Below are 19,396 nucleotides of genomic sequence, written 5' to 3'. Positions count from 1 at the left end.
TATGATCCTATCTATATTGAAATCTTTGACGTTTAAATGCTTATAAAATGAGACTTTCCATCTTGGTGATTAGACAAAGTAATCCTAGTACAAGAACAATATCCTCTTTATCATTATTGTATTTGTTTTCAATCTAAAAAACGGAAACCAATTTAAGTAAAAATGGATTGGCTGGATCATCAATTTGTAAACAATGCAATTAAGACATGAACGAACAACTCAAGGATGCAATTTCCTTGAAAAAGTTTTAATTTTTCCTTAGTATTCACTAATCAGTCCTGCAAAATGCAACCAAAATCAGCATGGACACTGAACAGCAGCTCCAGCTCTGTAATCTTCATTTACACTCAAATCCTACATTGCCCTTAACGGCCTACCGTTCAAGCCTTATGAATATTGACTTCAGCAAGACAGGAACAAAACTCCTTTCTGAAACAAAACTCCAGGCTCAGCTGGTAAGCCTGGTATACACAAGAAGCGAAGTGAATCAGTACTTTTTACACAATAAATGATACTGTACAAGTAAATACGGTTTGCTTTCAGCTGCTGAAAGCAATTTCTCTTTCCCATCTTTGAGGCTCATAAGAGGTGGTGGTCACTACCGTTCTACCTTCCAAGGATGGCAACTCATAATCTAGTGGGATCTTTTGCTGCCAGACAAATGCATTTTCATCATTGTACTTTTTTAGCATATCAGAGATCTTGTAAACTTCACTTTTAAAAGCTTCTCGCCAAGTCTGTTCTCCAGGCAAGTTCTTTGATTTACTCATTCCACAGTTAAGAAGACCAATGGCCACTCCCATCTGTTCAGACTGTTTGTAGCTTTCAGCAAGGCGTCTATAACTTTTCAATTCATGTAGAGTACTGCAAGTATATATAAACTCCTGCAGATAACAAAATTGCAGCTATGGTGTTTACATCAAGAAAGAAGAACGGGATACAATATGGACAGACGCCACTGATATAAATTCAGAATTAAGCTCTTTGCTTACTTAGTAGGTGCAGAAATGATGCACTTACTATAAATTTGCGAGAAACATCTTTAGGTTCTGATTGCAGAACAGAACTTGCTTCATCCAAGAGCTGTGTAACGCCATAGTGCAATTTTGCTAGTGCACCATTGGACAATCCCTGCTTTTCTGCAATTCTTATGGCTATTGCCTACAAATTATAAATTGAAAAAAAAAAAATCATCAAACTTTAAAATCACATCTGACTGAAGAAGTATTGACATTGTATATCTGAGTGAATTCCTCTGTTATACATATGAAGATGACATAAATAATTAACATACACTGAGGCTATTGGACAATAATGGACATACCTGAGCTTCTGCCAAGCAAATATTATTCATGGCAGAAGAGACATTCGTTGTAGTTTCTGGTGGCTTCTCTGGAGGCAAGATAGATTGCAAAAGTGGAAGGACTTCAGCACTCAAATATTTGTAGATTCCAGCTGCTTTTCTCAGAAGGCTGGCAGATTGCTGCATATCTATGATAATAATATAACTAAAATTTAATATAGATGCAGGAACCAATAAAATTTTTTGATAAGCAAGTGAATTACGATTATGCTAATTAAGTACTAACCTTCTGAAAAAACTTCAAAGGCTCTCTCACGGATAGTCAAACCATAAAGAAACAGAACCATCCCAAGTTCATACTTCAAACTATTTATTTGGAAAAACTTTGGACCGCCAAATCTAAACTTCATAGAGCTAAGGGTGCTACTCCACTGTATTCTCAGCTCTAAGATCAACAAATCCTTATTTCGACTTATCGAATCAACTTGGACAATAAAGTTCTGCAGCAGTGGCAGATACTGTTCAAGTTTCTGAATATCCTGAGACATTTGAAAAATTCCTTTGTTAAGGGACAATTTGTTATTATCAGAGAACCATCAGAATGAGACAAGAACCACACAGGAAGTAAAGAATGGTCACGAAATTATCATGAAAATGGACTATGTCTATAGAAACCAAGCAACTATTAGAAATCTTAGCCACTCTATTATAAATAAGACTTTTTAGGTTTATTTATGAAAATGCATTTTATTTAAAGGTAACAAGTAAGCGTAGATCAATATCCAATTTTCTATAGCATCTTGTCTTGCCTCTTGAGTATTTATAAATATTCTGCCAAAGTGCAAACAAGATCCCTGTACATGCCATACAAGCCAACTATTCTTGAAATAAAATTAAAATTGTTTCAATTAAGTAAAAGGGACACCCCAAAAAAAAAAAAAAAAAAAAAAAAAAAAAGCCCAACTCTGTGACATCTAAAGGAAATGGTATGTCAATTTTGGAAAATTTTAAGATGTTGTCTAAGTGTCAAGAGAGCCAACATCAAGCCTAAATTAATTATCCCCTACCTCTCCTCATAAAAAAAAAGCTAGTATCAAGAGGAGCAAATGATGAGATAAGCACAATTCAGAATGGTGATTTGCTGAAGCCATGGTTCTGTATTCATGTTTCTTAAATAAGAATGATTAAGAGTGAGCTCTGCTATCAAAAGCAAGATTTTTATCAAGAGAAGGAATAAAAGTTTTATTGTGAAAGGTGATATGTGTGCATCTTTATATATACATATATATATATATATATATATATATATATATATATATATATATATATATATATATATATATATATATATATATATATATATATATGTAGTTTAAGTTGAGACCCTAGGTCTACATACGGGTTGTCAACTTGTCACCTGATCTAATATTGGAGATGCAATATTAGGGATTATTTTAAAGTTTAATTTAAGCTTGTTCATGATCACAGGATTGCAATTACATAGAGTAGGATTGCAAGCATGAATTTCTCAACCTTGTTTGTTGTTACACAGAAAGGCTTACTGGCTTAGTCAACCACACTTCCTTCAGAGGTGCAACAGATACTTCAAGGAGGTTTAAGCAGAAATTCAAATTTGATTGAAACCACAGTATTGCTCTTTTTATTTTAAGGTGGGAAATCATTGCTTCATGTATTGAAAAACTTAATTTGTTTTAGTACAGAAGCTGCATAGTGCAGATAGACAGCAGAAAATAAATTTTGCTTCTGGTAGTGAATGTGTCCCATGCCTGGATATACCAAAGGCTTGTAGCACATAGTCTTAAAATGATTATAAGCTAGATGAGTTTGGTTTGTATTTCTGTAGTGTCTATGCTGATAGGCTCTCCTAGTTGGCTTGGGCTTGACCTTTTGTGAACTGTATAGGGAAAAAAAGCCATGTAGATAACGAACTTGTTCGTGACAAGTAGGAAGAGAGGTATCAGGTACATAAGAATTTAAAGACAAGAGAATGCCTGAGAATTCCATTGCAAGACAGATTGTCTTTGAGAAAAAAAATAAAAACCAGGATTCAGAACCAACGGATATTTGATGTGTAGGGATGGATCAGAAAAGTAATTAGGTGCTTCAGATTAAATATGGTTTCAGAAAAAAAAATTATAAATAAATAAATAAATAAAAAATAAAATAAAATCAAGGAGGTTGCTGGTTTTGACAGAAGGGTAAATTTAGCTGACTTTTGAATTTTGTTGCAGCTTGCTACTGCTACTTTAAGCCAGTAAGCTATTAATTAAACTTGCTCATAATACTACGTCTTTCATTCCTAGCTGGTTGATGTTTTATTGCTGTTGCTTGCATTTGCTAGGTCAGAGCTGCAAATTGGTGCACTAGTTTTTGACAGGAGCCGTTTGTGTTAGCATATGATGTTGCCTTAGGCCGGGCCAACTGGACATGTTGCATGCCCTGGTTCATTTTTAAGTTTCACAAGATAACTAACAAAATTTATCAGCCCCCCACCCACCCACCTTCCAAACCCTTCCCCTGAATCCCCCTCTCCGGTTATTTTAAAAACATCTACTCTTTAGGAAAGTTGAAGGTTATACCAACAAACCTGTTATCTACCAGAAAAATCACAACAGACAAGTAGTTTGAAAGCACTAGGAGGCACAATGTTTAAAACTATCAACAGACAAACCCTTTCTTAAGGGGAGTCAAGACAGAAGCAATGTCCTTACTAGCTGAGTTTCTTAATAAACAACCGATAAGCCAAGATCTAAGTGATAAAGAGAAGATTTTGGGAAAAAAAGCACAATCGAGATCGTTACATACCACTATACCAGACAAGACAATTACATTGAAGAACTAACCTGTTGACTGCGAGAAGTCAGCCCTCCAGACATCTCCCTTGCAGTAGCTTCTGTGATGAAGCTGGTTGCGTTTATAGATTCCTCAATCACTCTACGCCTTGCAGTTAGTTCTTTCAGATGCTCAAGACTCACAGAATCAAGCACACTGAAAACATCTTCAAACACAATCTGCAGGCAAACAGAAAATATATCTTGAAACCAACAGGACTGAAACAGTATCAATCATTTTTTCTTCTCCCTAGCAGAAAGATTACCAGTAAGCTAAGTTACTTGAGTTTAAACCACATTGATAGCTTCACTTCATATAACAAGATGTGAACCAAGGTTATGTCAAAATTATGTAGAACTTCATAGTGCTACCCACTATGCTGTATGAATAGCAATCAATTGTCATAAGAGAGCAAGACAAGTCATGATTACAAGAATGCTCGATTACGGGTACTATTCTATAATCCATAACCATAAATGCCCATTCCTAGTAATACTATTCTTGGTTTGTCTTTTCAATTGAAACAATAAACAGAAGGTGCAATTCATTGTTGATAGTAAACATCTCAGCTCATTTCATAACTTTAGCTACCCAGTACAGCCAAATATGATTATTTCAACACGCAAAATCGATTTCGATTGCATAAACCACTAAACCCCCATTAAAATTCTACAGATTGCCAACTTGATAACACAAATTAGACAGCCAAAAAAACTAATATCCAATCAAAAAGCATTCTTTTTCAGGCAACAAACAAAGAACACCTAAAACTTGATTTCCTTTAATCTACAAAAATCAGATAATTCCACAAGAAAACTTAATCACCCAAAACTTAAAATAATCAATGTATAGCAGAAAATAAAAACCCCAATTCACTACGAATTTCAGATATAAAATGCCAACAGAAAGAAAAAAAAAAAAGTAAAAGAAAAATACCCTTTTTGTCTTAAGCCCTGAAAACCCATTATACTGCAACATCATCTTTAGTTCTTTACTGGCGTAGCTGTCTATTTCTCTCTCCTTTCTTCCAAAAATCCAAAATTCCAATTAAATTTAATCCCAGAAAAAAACGAAAGAGAATCTGGGTGTTAGGAGAGTGAAAATTGAATAGAATTTGGTAGAATACTGATGATAATCTACCCAAATCAGGAGACAAAGAAAGAAGAATTTGTGATCATAAATTTTATTAATTTATAAATTAATAAATAGTTCCAAATTCGTCTGAACTTCGTTTATTTCTAGGAAGATCTGTTGTGGAAGGCGGGAGGGAATTTCGTTGAGTGGGGACCCTCTTCACATAATCAGGTTGAGTTAAACCGATAAAAACCATACGGAGTATTCACGAATAAATAAATGTAAAATATTTTATTTTGATCAAAGCATCGAACGACATTAATCTAGTTTCTAACATATTTTCTCCTTTTTTTTTTATATCACTGTCCATGTATTCACACTAGGGGTGTTCATAAATCGGTCCGGACCGGACCGGACCAAATTATTCGTTCCAGTGTTCGGGTCTTGAAATTCATTTTTCCAGTCTTCGGTCCGACCCGCTCCAAAACCCTATAAAAATGGTCTTGGATCGGACCGAATTTTTTATTAAAAATATGCATAAAACCTTAAATAATGGTTAAAATTATCCTTGATAAGCTTTAAAAACTTTAACTTTATAAGTTTTTTTAAACTAAACATTAAAAAAAAAAACGTAAAAATGACATTAAAATATAGTTTTTCCTTTACTTTTTTTTTTTTGTGTTTTCCATAACTTTATAAAAAATTTAGTATTCATTATAAAAAAAACTCTTAAATCGGTCCAAAGCGGTCTGGTCCGGGTTTCGGACCGATTCTTTCGGTTCGATCCGGGTTCAGTCCTAGCTTAATCAGTCCGGTCTTCGGTTCTTAAAATTCTAATTTTCGGTCTTCTGTCCAATCCGGGTTAAAAGTAACCCCTCTAGTAACCTTTTAAGTAACTCCCCAAGTAACCCCTAAGTAACCACACTTAAGTGACCCCACTTAAGTAACCCTTCAAGTAACCCCCGACCTACCCATCTAGTAACCCCCGACCTTGTAACCCCTGACCCACCACCATCCCTAATACGCCACTGCCCCACCCCCAATACACCATGACACCACCATCATACACCAAACCCACAACAAACATAGATCCAACTGAACCCACAACCAAATCGTAAAAAAAGGAAATTTTGACTTTTACCACCAAAAAATTCAAAAAATTGTTTTTTACCACCAAAACTTCTAAAACTTTTATTTTACCACCAAAAAAATTTCTAAAAATTGTTTTTTACCACCAAACGTCAAGAAAACCGTTAAATCTAACGGTTTAAAAAAAATTCCTTCGAATTTTGTGCGCAAAAGATGTTTTTCATAGGTTTAGGGGGGCACTTTGGTCCTAAACGAGACATTTCCGATCATTTTTTGTTAATTCTGACCTCAAATTGGATCCATAGGGCTAAAGTGCCCCCTAAAACCCCTAAAGAGCCTGTGTTTGACACGAAAATCGAAGAATTTAGAAAATTCCGTTAGGTTTTTGACGTCAGTGGTAAAAAACAACTTTTAATTTTTTATTTGGTGGTAAAATAAAAGTTTTAGAAGTTTTGGTGGTAAAAACATTTTTTTAATTTTTTTTGGTGGTAAAAATAAAAAAAATCCTAAAAAAAAAGAACAAATACCTTTAAAATTAACAATGGCTTTGAATATCACTTTAAATATGGCTAAAAAGGCCATGTTCGACCATGAAAACTCTAGATCTAGAGTTTTTTTGGCCGAATTTGGCCTTAAAAACCTTTAAGTTGTTTTTCGGCGACAATAACTAGGAGCTCCAACCTTGAAAACTCGAACTCAACTTCTCATCAACGATTATCTCTTCATCAAAAAATTCAAATTATGGAGAAAAGTAAAAGAGGAGAGAGAAGAGAGATAAAGTAGTAACCCCAACTTAGAAGAAGAAAATAGGAGACAGAAAGAAGAGGGAGAGAAGAGAAGAAACTGATTTTTTTATTTTTTATTATTATTATTTTTTTAATATTGTGTGGCCAGCCACATATGAAACTTTGTGTTGATTTTCTTAGCGCCATGTAAGATTATAAATTTTAAATGTAGCCAATTAAATAAGAGATTATTAATTTATTTTTAAGATTAATTAATTCAAATGTCACGCAAGCAAAATTGACGAATGATATTTTTAAGTTTAAATTAATTAAATATAAAATATTATCTTTTGATATTAGAATATTTATCTAAATATGTAACAAATTTTAGCACATAAATAAATTTTTAAAAATATTTTTAAAAATTCAAGCAAACTGTGCATCGCACGGGCTTCATCTGGTGACACATATACAAGAATATATGGGATCTTGTTAGATTCGTCATGAATTCACGGTATATATTATCAAAATATTAACTTTTTTTTAATTTTTTTTATCAGTAATTAAAGATATTAATTAATAGTTGTTAAGTGCATTGGCAAATATGATTAAAAAAGTGTCAAATAGGAAGAAATGGAAAAAGTAACTTTATGGGAATTCTTCAAAAAAAATATATTAGAACTTATTATTGATCATTTTTGTGTCATTTAATTTTTATTTTATTTTATTGAATAAGTTAACAATCAGACAATGCCAGATCAAATTGCAAGATGAGAATCGACATAATAGTGTACTCAGTTTTGACACTTAGGTCTTTTTCGTTCTCTATCTCTATCGTTACCTTAAAAAATATCTAGTTCAATAATTATTGTTCAGTAAAAATTATTTTTATTGATATAAAGCAATAATTTCAAATAACAAATATAATTAGTTTAATAAGTAAAATAAACTTCAATTCAGTAAAACTAATTTTTGTCCCCAAATTAAAAATAATTTCAGTTCGACAAAAATAATTTTAATTCAGCAAAAAAAAAAGTGAAGAGAAAGGGAATTATTGTGTGTTATGGTGACACGCATTAGTTTTAGGGAAATTAGTAATATTAATCCCAACTTTAGGCCACTTACTTTTGTTAATCTGAACTATCAATTATTTCCTAATAATCCCACCTTTGGGGTGCGTTTTCTTCTATTAGGTCATGACCGGTCAACAAAAGTCAACGACCTAGCTATTGTAACAAGTTACATGACACGTATTAAGCTCCGATTGGTCAAAAACACTAAAAAAATTGAAAAGAATAATTAAACCACCAGCAACCACCACCCTTCCTCTCTTCCCCTAAAGGCAAACACCTCAGCCCTTCTCTCGCCCTCCCCCGCCCTTAGGGATTTCAGTGGGGCGGGTCAAGTAGGAGACCCGCCCCATCCCCGCCCCAATGGGGCGGGGATGGGTCTCGGTTTGGCGGGTGGTGGGGCGGGGATGGGGATAAAAATCATACCCGCCATGGGTGATGGGGCGGGGGTGGATTTTAAGTTGTACCCGCCCCATCCCCGCCCCGCCCCACCCGCCCCACTTCGTACCCGCCCCATCCCCACCTCATACCCACATCTATATATCTTTTAAAGCAAAATTACATACTTTTATTCTATTTATAAAATAATTACATGAAATACAATATTAATTATAATACTTTGTACGACATTTATATTATAACACAAAAATGTGTATATAATGTTTTATTTTATAATTCGTATTAATTATGTAAGATTGTGTATTTGATATACGGATATTAGGTGGATCTTGGGTGGGGATTAGGCGGGTTTTTGGTGGGGATTAGGTGGGGATGGATATCCAAGTGGGGGGTGGGGCGGGGATGGTTTTGGAGTTGTACCCGGTGGGGCGGGGATGGGGATGAAAATTGGACCCGCCGCGGGGATGGGGATGAAAATATTAGGTGGCGATGGGTATGGGAAGGCCAACATCCGCCCCGCCCCGCCCCATTGACATCCCTACCCGCCCTCAAAAACTCCCCCTCCCTTCCCCCACCCCGTAAAACGCCCCTTCCCTTAACCGCAACCCTCGAAACCGCCCCTTCCCTTCCCTCACTCTGAAATCAACCCCTGATAAACTCCATGTTCATTTCTGTTGCTTGATATTATTCCTCCAATCATCGTATCCTAGGGTTTCAATTCTAGAATCATTGTTGATTTGCACATTTTAGGATAAAAATAAATTGTTATTGGAAGATGTAAAGCAACAAGGAAAAACAGTTGTTGTTTTGATATATGTGAATTTGGCCGATAATTGCAAAGGAACTTTAAATTGTTTGGAAACGGTTACTGAATTAAATCGTACAATGACCATGTGATCAAATTCTATTGTTTATGTTCGTATTGTGGTGTGTTGCTGTTTGAAAACCTAGGATCACGGTCGTATTTATAGGCTGGGTGCGGAAAAGAAGTGTTGTGCAAGAAACAAAACACCGTCGAAGAATAAAACAAATGTCATTCCATGCATGGTGAAAGTGCCGTGACGCGGTGCATGAATCTCATTGTGCTGAATTGCACCATTGCACGGTGCAAATGTAATTATGCAAAAATGTTTTAATTTTGTTAATTTTGCAAGATTGTGAAGATAATTACCTTGATGACCACTCTAAACGTGTTTTCAGCCTAATACAAATTAGGGTTAGGTTAGGGCTTATGTGGTTGGGTTGATGGAGGTTGTATGTTCAAATAGGTTTAGGCGTTTGGGCTCAAAACCAGGAGGGGGGTGGCTTGGATTGTAATTTGGGCTAAAAGGGATATGGTTTAAGGGAAAATAGATTGAGCTAAGGGTAGATTTTCGAGTAATTCTTCGTTTCGTTGCGCAACTTGAACAATTGACGATAAAAGATCATTCATCACTAAGTCGAGACACGAATAGGTGTATACGCAGGGATATGAGTGTCATTTTACTAATAAATGTTTACGTTAAATCTGTAGTAATTGAAGGCATTAATTAGCGTTACATTTCTTTCCTCCATTAAATGTATAATTCATAGTTCATCCATTCCAAAATTTATTGGAACAAATGCTTTGTATGAACATAATTAAGGCTTATAATAGTATATACCTTTGACCATTATTACACAACGGTTTCATTTTAAAATTGTAATTCAAATTTGTACAAAATATTATAAGATGGAAATTTTTCTAAAAGGTAGAAAATCATGTTGTTATACAAAATATGCTAGAAAGGGAAAATATTTGTCTAAGAAGCTAAAAGATTAATTATATATGATACGCAATAAATAATTCGGATGTAAATAATATTATTTTATAAGAAGGGGTAGAGATAGAGACAGAGGGATTTGTATTTCAGAATAAACATCCAAGAGTGAAAAGTGCAATTGAAAATTGAAGGAGTAATGGCTGCCGATAAGCAATTAATCATCGTTGTTGAGGGGACTGCTCTTTTGGGAATGCATTGGTCAACCATCATTTCTGATTATCTTGAGAAAATTGTTAGGTAATGCCATTCTTTGTTATAAATTAATGAAATTTGTATGAATCTTTGTATTTAATGTATTTGCAAATGAGAAAATAGTGCGCTGTATAAGAAAGTTGTAAATTCACTATTTTCCTTAAAAAAATCTCATTCACTTAGGATACTTAATTTGTGTATAAAGCGTTAAAAAACAGTATGCTGTAAATTTTCATTTGTAAACTTAGTTTTTGAGTTAACTATTATATGAAAATTAAGAATTAATTAAGATCACATAAAAACTTTTTAATTTCTTTGGTGTTTTAGCCGATTCACCCTTTGAGCTAATTCGGATTCGAGGCTCGTTTCACATAAAAAAAAAATTCTTTACTTCCGATCCACCAGTAATTGGAAATATATATGTTATTTTTTTTTGTATGTAAATAATAGGATTTAAATTTTATAGAGCACAAAATATATATATTTATTTTGATGTAAATTGAATTTAAACTAATTTCACATATTTGTACATATACGATGTCCAATTTGCTTAGTTGAATTATTCGATACAAACATTATATTACATTCTACACATCAATTTAACAAAATAAATATTTAATATGTTTCATACATCATAAGATAAAACCAACTTTAATTGTCAATTGTATATATATACCAAGAATTTCTATGTTGATAACCAGCTATTTCTTTATCTTTTCTAATAAATTTCTACAACCTTCCCTGTTTTTTAATTTATTTTATGTACATAGTGTTATATATGTATATATATATATATGTATATATATATATATGTATGTATATATATATATATGTATATATATATATATGTATATACATATATATATATATATATGTATATACATATATATATATATATATGTATATACATATATATATATATATACATATATATATATATATACATATATATACATATATATATATATATATATATAAATCATTTATAGAATATCTCCCTTCATTTAAGTGCATAGTATTTGGTTTCAAAATACATAGTATTTTATAAAATTAATGTCATAATACTTATTATAATATCTACATATACTTATGACACAATATGCATCCAACCTTCAAAGTTCTCACATAAAATTACCGCCGCCCCCAATTCAAGGGTTTTTTTTTTTCAAAATATTGGTGATGGTGGTGGAGAGGTTACTACCATGGAGAAGTGGAGGGGTAGTGGTGAACAATGAGATCTTATTGAGGTGAGAGAAGAAGAGGGAGGGATAATAAAAGAGAGAAATACTTCATTGGAAATAAAGGTAAATGGGCGGGTGAAAGTAGTTTTTTTTTCAAAGGAGAGAGGCATGTGACTTGCAAACTACGAGTCAGCGGCGGAAATAAGGTAGTCAACGACATCGAAAAGTTGGGATTGGTATAAAATATTTCGATTAAGTAATACTCCATTTGGCAAAATAAATCTCATAATTAGGTTTTTTTTCTTACTTCAAAATTACACCAATAGATTTATTTCGATAAAATATTTAATATGTTAATTTCGTTCATATTATTAATTTTGATAAGTTAAGTTTAAGATCAATAAATTTAAATTAAGGTCAATAATTGAGTATAAGTTCTAAGCAAATAAGTTAAAAGAAGTCATTTTTTGGTTAAGATAATGGGCTTTGACATGGACTTCTTATTAAATTAAATACAATTTCAAATGAATTTAACAAAATTGTTAGTGTATTATTGTGGTAAATTATATATTGTTACAAACATTTCATTTTATGACCCAATTTTGCTTTGCTAATTAGAGGTTTATTTATTTATTCTTTTATAGGGAATTTTGTGGACGTGAACAGGTAATAAATTTTTCTTTCAACATTAAAATAAAATTATTGTGCTCCATTTTACTAGATTTATTTCAATAAATTAGCCAATTAACAATATTTCTTTGGGAGTTTTTTTCCTAGTTTTTATTTTATTTTCTAGCATATTGTATAAATATACATATTACTTCATCATGAAAACTAAGTTGAATACATTAAAAAATGAAATAAAAGCAATTTAATTAATTAAGCTCAATGATTTCTTCAAAAATATTAAGCTAATTTTATTATTTGAATAACCATTAATTTCATCCAACTAATTTTAGGTCTCATGCATGCATACAGGTTCAGACTTGTAATACAAATGAGGTTAATTATGAGCTTCAACTTGTTATGTTCCTTGCGCATGGATCTTATGGTACATATAACATTTACCTTAGCTTGGTACATTGTACTACTTTAATTTGTTTTTCATTTTTTGATTTTTAATATATTATTTTTATTAATTATTGAAAATTATTGTTTATTAAATTTTTATAAATTTCTATATATGTAGTCAAGCATGGTTTATAGGTATATAGTTACATATAGTTGGTTTGAAGTTCATATAATTTAGGGAGAAATGTCAAGGATATAATTGAAATTACTCATAAATCACCTATTTTAGATTATGAACAAGCTGCTATGCGAATCTTCATGATTTGTAAATTTAACATGCGTTAAAATATGTAGTTATCTAAAGTCTACAAAGCTATATAACATAAGTGACATCACCCAACTTTATAGTGTTGGGGTTTGGTGAGTCCGACTCACCGCGGAAACAAACCCAAAACCAAGACCGCACTCGCAATAAATAAAACCATAAACATAAATAAATTAATCACAAGATTAAGACAAGATAATTACCTTTGGAGCATGCTTCGCCCAGACGGAAGGGGCTCTTACTTCAAAAGCAAGCCTCGAAAATACGACGGCCTCCAACGATAGTCCACCCACAACTCGACCACCAAAATCGGTCCAATGCCTTGGAGTTAGCAAGGCCCGACCAAAACCCGAGTGATTAATGAGTTCAAAGGTTTTCACAATGGTGATGCCTTTTCCAACTCTCACTCAAGTGGTTTTCCCAATACCCCAACCTGGGTATTTATAGGAAAAATAAGAGAGTGAAAAGCTCTCCCATCAATGTGGGAGAATTTGATTTTTCCATTTTATTTTAAAGCTAAAATAAAATAAATAATCAAACTAGTAATAAATTAACAAGTGACAAGCTCATGTGAGAGGTTAGGCGAGGACCATTTGGAGGAGGGGGGACCAAACTTGCTCCCCACTTCCTCTCCAAAAACCGGCCAACACACCCCTTCAAACTCTTCTCAATTCGCGCCACGTGGCACCCACACTTGGGCACCAAGGCACCCAAGGTGGGCTGCCTTGCCGTGGCTGCCCAGCAGGCCCAATAGCGCTAGCATGCGCGCAATGGCCCAGCCATGCTGCTGCTTAGCTGCTACGGCTGGCGCGCATTGCATGCTAGGTGCTGCAGCTTGTTGCGGCATGACTGCTAGCCAATGCGAGCACAAGGCAGCCCCCTAGCAGCACTAGCACGTACTAGGCTTGTGCCTAGTCTTGCGATGCTAGCCTTGGTGTGCTAGCACACACCAGCCAGCCTAGGCTCGGCTTGGTGCGCATGCTAGCCACCATGCTAGGTCAAATGCCCCTAGCACTCGGTTTGCTCGGGGCATTCCGATGCTAGGGGTATTTTGGTCTTTGTTGATTTATTATTATTTTCATGTCTCGTCTTTTATTATTTTTCGACTCGACTTCTGACGTTCGGTTTCGACGCTCTAAGCTCGAATTCCCGACGTCTAAATATTAATTACTCGGTTGACTTATTAATTAATTCATAATTAATTAGTCGCTTCGGTTCGTTAGTTGCTAGGGTGTGACCCGAAGGGTTCAGTCAAGATTAAGCTGTAATATTAATTATGCATTAATATTACTGATCGGAAGCGACCTCCATCCAGGTATTCCGATCACTTGACCTTACTGAATATATTAGCTTTCTAATAATTCTGAACCCACTAACGGAATAGTACACTTGTTCGAAGGACACCATTCCTTTCATATAGGACTCTAACAACTCAAGAAATTAGCGCTCCCTTCTCAATTTCAGGAGATCTTGGTATTGATTAAGATCACCCGCCCTCGTGCATGGATCTTTAAAAACACCTTAAAAAAAAGAATTAAATTAGTAGTGAACAAGTGTGGACACACGTTTGCACATGCACTTTTAATTATGTAGTTATGTATGCTTCACTTAAGGATTGTTATCTTTAGCTTAGTTTTAGTTCAGCTCTACTCAATTCAGTTCAGTTCAGCTCTACTCAATTCAGTTCAGTTTAGTTCAATTCCTAATTTCCTTCTCTTATAAACAATTCAGTTTAGTTCAGCTCAGTTCAGTAAATCATAATAGGCCCTTCATTTTAGTGTACTTTGAGAAATATAGGCAGCTTGGCTTTGTTTAATTATTCACCTTAAATGTAACTTGTTTGAACTTATTGAATCTGTATATATTAACGAGGCAAAATTAATTATTTTTTAAATTATAGAAAATAATGAGGCTCCCCAGGTTTATCACCTTGATAAACATAGTGTATTTATCTTATGGAATTATTGTAAATATTTTGCATTGAAGATTACGCTATGTAATAAAAAAAAAAATTTCTTCTGTTCATGCCAGCTGTCCCAAACAGCTTGATTTTAACACCGTTAACCATGAATTATTTCCTTCTCTCCTCCCCCCCTCCCTCCCATGGCCACAACCACCTATATATCGCCGCTTTGCGACGATAAACTAGCCGGTCGGCCGAATAAAAGACATCCTAGTAGCAAAATATGTAAAGTAGGGGCACCATATTAACCCTTTAGGGGAAGGTATGACAAAGATGTCAGTGGTTAATCATCGTTATTGTGGTCACGTTGTTGAAGACAAAGGGCGGTAGACTGTGGTGGGTTCGATTTGGTAGGAGTGCGTGGTTGTGCAGTGGGGTCGATTTGGTTGGAACGGTGGTTGTGTTGTGGGTTATGTGGTGGTTGTGCGATCTAAAAGAAGAAGAAGATTGGTTTGTAAAGGAGAGAGAAAGAACTATTTTAGGGTACCTTGAATATGGTGATTGGTGAAGAAGCAAGAGCCAAAGTTCAAGATTCAAAGCAAATGGTTGTGTGGTGAACAGTGAGCGGTGAAGAAAATTGGGTTTGTAGAGGAGAGAGAAGGAAGTGTTTTAGGGTTTGTATTGTTGACGGTACAAATAACACTGTCAAAAGAAAAATAAGTTATAAGTCAAAATTCTCCTAAATAAACCACATGAAAAGACAGCGCTACATTTTATCTAGGTTATAAACTTGTATTTTCTCGAAAATGATTGATAACTTAATTAGGGTCCAATTATTGGGTAAAATTAGGACAATTTTGATTTAATATATGCAAAATTAATTTGATCGGGAGAATGAATGAAGAAAGGGAAGTTAAATAATTTATTTATTAGAATATACAGTAATGAATTAGATTTATTATAATTTTCAAAGCAAAGCATAGTAGGTTTGTAGTTATGAATGTGGATTTCTAACGCTCAAACATTTTACTCAATTGTCAAATAGGAAAATTGGCTTAAAATAATACCAACTATCATCGGTGTGTGCAAAATAATACAAACTCAACTATTTTCTATTAGTGGTACCACCTTTTATACTATATGTGCAAAATAGTACGCTAATCTCCGAAAATGTATTTCAATGAATATTCCGTCTATCTTTGTAATTATTTATTATTTTTTTATATTAATTTTCTGTTTTCTTTTCAAAATACATACATAGGTTAACAATTTTCTTTACAATCCAAATTGATAATGCATTAATGCCCACCCTTTTGTTAGGAAAAATAACATGTAATTAATTTTTTGGGAAATTCTCAATGGTAACACTATTTTAGTTTTTTTAGTGGTGAATTGCAAAAAAAATTATTATCTTTGGTAAACCTAAACTATTTATAATTATTACTAATGACATTAATGATGACTTTTTTAATAAATAATTAACTATGGTTAAGATTTTATATATTTTTTAATATTTAATTAATTATATTATATAAATAAACTAATTAAAAATAAAAAAAAAACCTCCTCCCCCAACAGCCACCCTCCCCACTCCCCCACTATCAGGTCGGCCGGCGCCCAGCCTCCCTCCCTCCCACACGTCGGTGCCGGCGCCAAGCCCATCCCCCTCCCCCAAACCCACCCCACCCCACGAAACCCCTATCTCCCTTATTCCCCGAAACCCACCTCCCCCACCCTCGAAAATCCCAGCCACCCAGCTGCCACCCTCGAAAAATCCTAATTGTGGGTGGGGAAAGGGTCGATTAGGGTTTTTCGAGGGTGGTGGGTTGGGTGGCTAGGGTTTTCGGGGGTGGTGGAGAGGTCGCCGAGGGTTTGTGAGGGTGTAGGAGGCCGATTAGGGTTTTTCAAGAGTGGTGGGTTGGGTGGTCGGGGTTTTCGGGGGTAGAGGAGAGGTCGCCGAGGGTTTTTGGGGGGTGGGGGAGGTTTCCAAGTGGTTTCGGGGGTGGGGGAGGTGAGGTTCCAGGTGGTTTCAAGGGAAGAGAGGTGGAAATCGAAGGAGGAGCGAAGAGAACGGCTGGTCGCCGGCGCCAGAAAAGTGGAGGGGGTTTGGGTGGCGGCGGCGCCGACAAAGGGAGGTGTTGGGTTGCTGGTTCGATGAGGAGAGTGGGGTTTTTTTTTAAAAATTTTAAATTTAAGTTAATTATTAAAAATAATAATAAAACTAATCGTGGTTAATGATATAAACTAAAAAGATGTTAACCATGGTTTAATATTAACTAAATTGCTTCATTAAGTTCACCATTGAAAATTATAATAAATTAAAGTTTAGAATAATAAGAATTTTCGCAATTTACCACCGAGAAAATTAAAAAGTTTAGTGTTACCATTGAGAATTTCCCTAATTTTTTTCATAATACACATAGTAATTTCCACATCACACAATAGTAAAGGTTATTTAAATGCTTTATTATTATCATTATGTTGATATAATTAGTTTCAAAATATTCAAAATTTTCCCACATTCACCAACCAAAATAATGTAGGGAGTTTTTTGGATTTTTAAAACAATTTTTGAAACTAATTAAATCAAAAATACCCTATTTACTATTGTGTGATAGACTGGTAGTAGAAATAATCACTACATGTATTTTGAAATAAATTATTTAAATATATATTGACAATTAAAAAAAACCTAACAAAGGGGTGGGGCATGCATTATTAATTTGATTGTAAAGGAAATTATTAATAAAATATGTATTTTGAAAAAAAAATTTAATAAAATAATAGTAATAAATAGACGGAATTTTACTCAAAATACATTTTTGGTGACTTGCGTACTATTTTGCACATATAGTATAAAAGGTGGTACCGCTATTAGCAAATAATTAAGTTTGTATAATTTTGCACACACCGTTGATTGTTGGTATTTTTTAAGCCAATTTCCCTTGTTAAATATGAGCAATATTTGTGAGATTTTTGCTAGTTGTCATTGAAGTTTTTGTTAATTTATCACATTTAATATCAAATTTTTTCTCCTTTATGATAAACGAGCAAATTTCCAAACAACTAGCTCTTAGATATAAAATATCTAGTAAAATAATCAAAATACACACAATACATTCCTTTTTTTTTGAAAAAAAATGCAACCTAATTGTTGTACATTAATTCTCCCAAGAGAGAGATATGAGAATTTTTATGATGTTGTTTGCCTAATTACAATAAAGGATTGCGTTGAAAAAAAAGAAGGTATTTCGTACTTTATAATTTGTCTTTGTACTTTAATAGGTCCTATGAGAAGCGGGTGGACGAGACACATGGACAATTTTATGGATAACTTGAAATCTATGCAATTTGTTGGTGGAAGTCTAGATGATGCTGCTACTACTTATGGTCTTGCTGATGCTTTAATGGTACCTTTTGTTTTCAATTGAATTTTCCATTTGAGTTTCATTATATTTTTTTTTAATTTTTTTTTACATCATCTACAATCAACGTTATATCTTTGTAGTTTGTAAGAACTAGTTTCTTGTTTAATTTGTAAATTTGTTATTGATATATGACCCCATAATCTAGCCATATATATAATCTACAACATACAACCTCACAAATATATAACATATTGAATCAATTAAATAAATCCTTTATATAAATTTCGTTCATCTAGGAGATAGATCTTACATTGTGGAATATCTTTTGCTTACATCGTTGGAGTATAATCGTTTTGGAGAGACAATATAACGATTTGTTGTAGCTGTGAAGATGATTTTCAATTAATTTATCTAATTGTAATCGAGAATTTGATAAATTTTGTAATTCTTTGCCAATGAAACAATTTCATGACAATCCACCAAAGCAAAAAAGCAAATCGTTTATCAAAAGAGGAGAAGAAAAACCTTTTCCTTTGAAGAACAAAATAATCAAAACCCAGTATTTCGAGGAATAGTTATTATAAACCTAATAGCTAACAAAGAGAAAATCTCGCAAGAAACAAAGATTGGGGTTTTAATCATAAAAACTAATGGAAGACCCTATAAAATTCAGTAATGGAGGCTAGGGTTTTAGAGAGGGTAATTAGGAGAGAGGATGTTAGGGTTTTTTTTTTTTTTTTTTTTTTTTTTTTGAAATTCCCAGGGTGGATTTCGATCAACTTCATATGTTAACTAAACAACACTTTTAAAACTTATTAAGGCACACCAAAAATTGTTCAGAAAGCCACAAAAACGGAGATAAAATTCGATCCTAAGATATACTGAAATCGGGAGGGAAGCTTTAACCACTTGAGCTATCCCTTATTCTCAGTTTTATACCAACCTTATTGAAGTTAAACCAAATGTTAATGAATAGTGTTATGCCAACTTTATCCCTAAAAATGTCTATTTACATGTGTGGCATAGTTTTTCTTTTCTTGTGTTTTTTTTGTTTTTTGCCTTTTTCTTCCCTACTTTTTAAAAAGTTTGAGATAATTCTTA

The 19,396-nt window shown here is 33.6% G+C and overlaps 1 protein-coding gene across 1 annotated transcript; it reads right to left on the bottom strand.

Moving 5' to 3' along the window:
• Positions 1–85: 85 nt before the first annotated feature.
• On the bottom strand, positions 86–5,540 carry LOC110719859. Its single transcript, XM_021898843.1, has 6 exons — positions 5,093–5,540; positions 4,168–4,335; positions 1,590–1,842; positions 1,325–1,491; positions 1,021–1,161; positions 86–884 (listed from the first exon to the last, which is right to left on the bottom strand). Exons 1-6 carry the CDS (start codon positions 5,135–5,137, stop codon positions 540–542), a joined length of 1,119 nt encoding a protein of 372 aa, XP_021754535.1. The 5' UTR covers positions 5,138–5,540; the 3' UTR covers positions 86–539.
• Between the last annotated feature and the right edge of the window lie 13,856 nt (positions 5,541–19,396).

The sequence above is a fragment of the Chenopodium quinoa genome, unplaced genomic scaffold (genome assembly GCF_001683475.1).
Source record: "Chenopodium quinoa cultivar QQ74 unplaced genomic scaffold, ASM168347v1, whole genome shotgun sequence".
Classification (NCBI taxonomy): domain Eukaryota; kingdom Viridiplantae; phylum Streptophyta; class Magnoliopsida; order Caryophyllales; family Amaranthaceae; genus Chenopodium; species Chenopodium quinoa.
Note: the sequence above shows the minus strand (reverse complement) of the source record. Positions and strands in the feature narration are given on the sequence as shown.